Source organism: Bison bison, unplaced genomic scaffold (assembly GCF_000754665.1).
Source record: "Bison bison bison isolate TAMUID 2011002044 unplaced genomic scaffold, Bison_UMD1.0 scf7180017864240, whole genome shotgun sequence".
Taxonomy (NCBI): domain Eukaryota; kingdom Metazoa; phylum Chordata; class Mammalia; order Artiodactyla; family Bovidae; genus Bison; species Bison bison.
The window spans coordinates 85,189-88,918 of record NW_011494812.1 but is presented as its reverse complement, the minus strand read 5'-3'; the positions used below and the strand labels follow the sequence as shown (position 1 = coordinate 88,918).

The 3,730-nt window shown below is 51.3% G+C and overlaps 1 protein-coding gene across 2 annotated transcripts; it reads right to left on the bottom strand.

Annotated features, from left to right (window-relative positions):
• Positions 1-11: 11 nt before the first annotated feature.
• LOC104993522 (antigen-presenting glycoprotein CD1d-like) lies at positions 12-3,284 on the bottom strand. Of its 2 annotated transcripts, XM_010846831.1 has the most exons (5): positions 2,606-3,284; positions 2,034-2,312; positions 1,054-1,332; positions 196-295; positions 12-99 (listed from the first exon to the last, which is right to left on the bottom strand). In XM_010846831.1, the coding sequence occupies exons 1-5, from the start codon at positions 3,171-3,173 to the stop codon at positions 78-80; spliced, it is 1,248 nt and encodes a 415-aa protein (XP_010845133.1). In that variant the 5' UTR covers positions 3,174-3,284; the 3' UTR covers positions 12-77. The 2 variants fall into 2 exon arrangements, with proteins under 2 accessions (XP_010845133.1, XP_010845132.1); XM_010846830.1 differs by lacking the exons at positions 12-99; positions 196-295 and adding an exon at positions 308-613 and having other exon boundaries at positions 2,606-3,255.
• Between the last annotated feature and the right edge of the window lie 446 nt (positions 3,285-3,730).

The following is a 3,730-nucleotide window of genomic DNA, read 5'->3' as shown; positions in this document are numbered from 1 at the left end:
TTCAAGGTAACCCTCAAATTCTGAGGGCTAAAGCCCTGAGATCCTGAAGTCCAGACAGATAGGTGTGGTCAGGAGAGTCATGGGATATCTTGATAGCGGCTGTGAGAGAAAACAGAGACCATTAAGGAAAAGGGAAGAGGAGAAAACCTGGGCAGAGGGGTTGAGGTAGGGAGGAGATGGAAAGGAGAGACTTACCGGTGCTTCCTAAACCAGAAGACTAAGCCTCCAACAAACAGAAGGACGAACACCAGTAGTACCAGGGCAACAATCAAGCCCCTGGAGACATGGTTCCCATCTGTGTGGGGGACACAGGATGTGTCTCAGTCCGGGAATCTGCATATATCTCCTACTATAAGCACATGTGAGCATGCCAGATGCTTATTTTCTTGTCCTGTTTAATGTGCCCACTTGTATTCCTCTGAAGTTTTTAGACGCCCCATCTTTTCTTGGGGTCTGGACATCTATAATTCGGTTCACTTCAGCATATGCTAGTACTCATATGGAGCAAGGCACTAGTTTCACAGCTAGTCCAAACCTGAGTCTAAATCCAGCTCTTCCACTTTCTAATGATGAGACTCAGACAGGCTGACCTGGCTTCGCCTCAATTTCTCATCTGTAACATGAAAACAATAGTACCTGCTCAAAGGAGAGCTGGGATGATTGTTCATACATCCTCTGCTGTATGCAGAGTGTTCAGCTCACACCGAGAAAGCACTCAACAAACCACAGCTATCTTTGTTACCCTGCCTTTCAAAGTCCCCAGTTCTTTCCTCTGGGGAACAAATCTTCCTGGTGTTCTGTACTTGCCACCTATTTCTGGATCAGTGGGGATTTTAGTCTGTTCTTTCTTAAATAGGGAACACCTTGTCTCCATCCTGTTTCAGTTCAGATCTTTGTTCCTCCCCTTTGAGAATCCCCTCCTTCTATCACTCCTGGCTGGGGCTTCATTTCCTCCATCCAAGGTGTGTCATTTCCCTCCCCTTCCCTAGGCCCTCCCTCTGTGCTTGAGGACCACCTCCTCCCATCCCCAGCTGGGCCCCAGTTCCTTCTCACCCCAGTACAGGATGATGTCCTGGTCTCCTAGACTGCTGTGCTTCACTTGGCAACTCAGGCCAGCCGCCTCCCCAGCCGCCACATCCAGGGTTACTCGCAGATACCAAGTCGAGTCGGCATTGGGCATGACGTCTCCCTGCCGAGTGCCAGGCTCCTCCTGCTCGCCCCTCATCCACATCACCCGCACAGGTTTTGGGTAGAATCCTGAGACATGGCACACCAGCAGCAGACGGCCAGGCCCAGGACTGGGGCCACTGGACAGCCAAGCCTCCGGCTTCACTGTATTCAATAGGAGAATGAGACATCTTAGAGTGAAGACTCCACATCAGAGGCTCTGGACTTCACAGCAGGCTCATCAGTCCTCTGGAGATGAACTCCCACCGTTTCAATCCGATTGTATTAGCTTCTCCAGGAAAGCCTTCCCCGATCCCCATTCCCTTCCCTGGTCCAGTCTCCAGTAAATGCCCCTACTCTGTACTCCCAGAGCACCCTGTGTTCAGCTGTAACATACGTAGCAAGTTTCTAAGTGTTAGTCACTCAGTCATGCCTGACTCTTTGCAACCCCATGGATTGTAGCCCACCAGGCTCCTCTGTCCACGGAATTTTTCAGGCAAGAATACTGGAGGGGGTTGCCATTTCCTTCTCCAGGGCATCTTCACAACTCAGGGGTCAAACCCGGGTCTCCTGCATTGTGGGCAGACCCTTTACCATCTGAGCCAGCAGGACACTGCTTTAACTGTTCATCTGCCTTCTCTCCCTTCTCAAGCACAGATCCTGACTGACCCCCAGGGTTTATTTAATTCAATTCATGGAACCCAAAAGGTACCTAGTTAATGTCTGTGGAGTGTTTAAATACCCTCACACCTTATCCATCCCCTCTTCTTCCCGTGATGCTTAAAGGGATGTGAACCCTGGAATGAAAACCCTAGATGGAGCCCCAGAGTGGAGTGGAGGGCAGGAGGTGACAAAGGCAGGCTGACCTTGCTTCTCCAACTCAGACTTCCCGGTCTGCAAGAGGCCTCTGACCAACTCGGGCCAGATGTCATGGAGGAGCCAGTGCACTGTTTCCTTGGTCCCTTGGTCCTGATTGAGCATCTTGCAGACCTCCTGGATAAAAGGCGGGGCATCTGGGGCTGACACCCAAGACATTCCTTGGAAACTCAGGACATCCTTTCCTTGAAATGCTGCGCGTAAGAAGCTTTCTGAGATGTTCCTCGGGAGCAACTCACATCCTGTAGCTATCTGGATCTCAAGTGGATCTGAGGAGAGGAATGGAAAGATATCTATGAAGAGCTTAGAAGACTGAAAGGAGTTGAAGAAATTGGTGTGAGCGTTATACTGGGGACCCCAAAGTTCATGTAAATGAGAATGGGTGACCTGCAGCGGGATGTACAAGCGGTATTTTGAGGACTCAAGCTGGGACCTCTCAGGCAGAAGTGGGACTCAAAACGGAGAGAGGAGACAATCACGTGGGGCCAGAACCTCCCGGTTGGGCTTCAGCATCCACTGTCTCCCCCTGGGAAGCTGTCCAGGATCCCATCCCTCAGCTCACATTCGACGTGCAGCTTTTCCACGAATTCCCAGATGTCCCTGGTGAAGCTGCTGCGATAAACCAGAAGTGTATGCTGCAGCTGCTCCCACTGCTGGTCGCTGAATGTGCCCCGAGACCAAGGCTTCAGGAAGCCGATGGTGTTCGATTCATTGCGCAAAGTATAGGGCTGCAGCTCCCCCAGCCACGCGAGGCCGTCTGTGCGCGTCCAGCTGCGGTTGGCGAACGAGGAGATCTGGAGGCCCTGGAAGGAGAAAGGCGTTTGCGGGGCTGGAGAGAATACAGATCGGAGGAGCCGGGGAAACGGGAGGGAGAGCACAGAAGGGAGAAGGAAGGAAAAAAGAAAGAAAGAAACAGTTAGGTTTGGGAAGAAAGGGTGATGTCTGCTCGCTCTGAATCGAGCTCGGTCTCCAGGGGCCAAGCAGCTGAAGGCAGGGAGTAGTAGGTTCTCCGGCTGATGGATCAACTTCCGGGCTTTTCGAGGTGCATCAGTCTCCACCCGCCCGCCGCGAACGTCGGCCCCTTTCCTTGCTTGGCTCCCTCTCTCCGCCCTCAGCCCGGTTCCACTCATTCTCAAAACTCCGCCAAATCTGCGGAAGCCCCCAGAAGAACAGAAACAGCAAGCACCCCACTTCCTAGCTCTGCTCTCGGACCTCGAATTTCCGCCCCACCCCCCACCTCCTCAGTCCTTCCCCAACGACCGCCCACACACCCCGGTTTCCGGGGCTGCCAAAAGCCTGAACTTGACCTTGTTGCTGGCCAAGTCTTAAACCTGGAGGCAGGCAGGACTCCCATTCTGACTCTCCCGGGACTTATTCCAACCCCCTCAGTCCAGGGATCCCTTTTTCATCTGCCAGATGGTCCCTCTCATTAGGTATCTGAGCTGCAAAGAGCCGCGGTCACAGCCACTCACTTAAGTATCATGTTTTTCACAACCGGCTTGTCTAAATCTCTTTTTCCAACGTAGAGTTACAGACAGTATGTGGAAAAAACTTTACAACTACTACTTAAGTTTTAAAACAGGACATAAAGTTGTATCTATGGTATAATGTCTACCATGTTTTTATTTTTTTATTTTTTATTTTTTGGATTTATTTATTTATTTTGGAGGGACTGGTTATTTCAAAA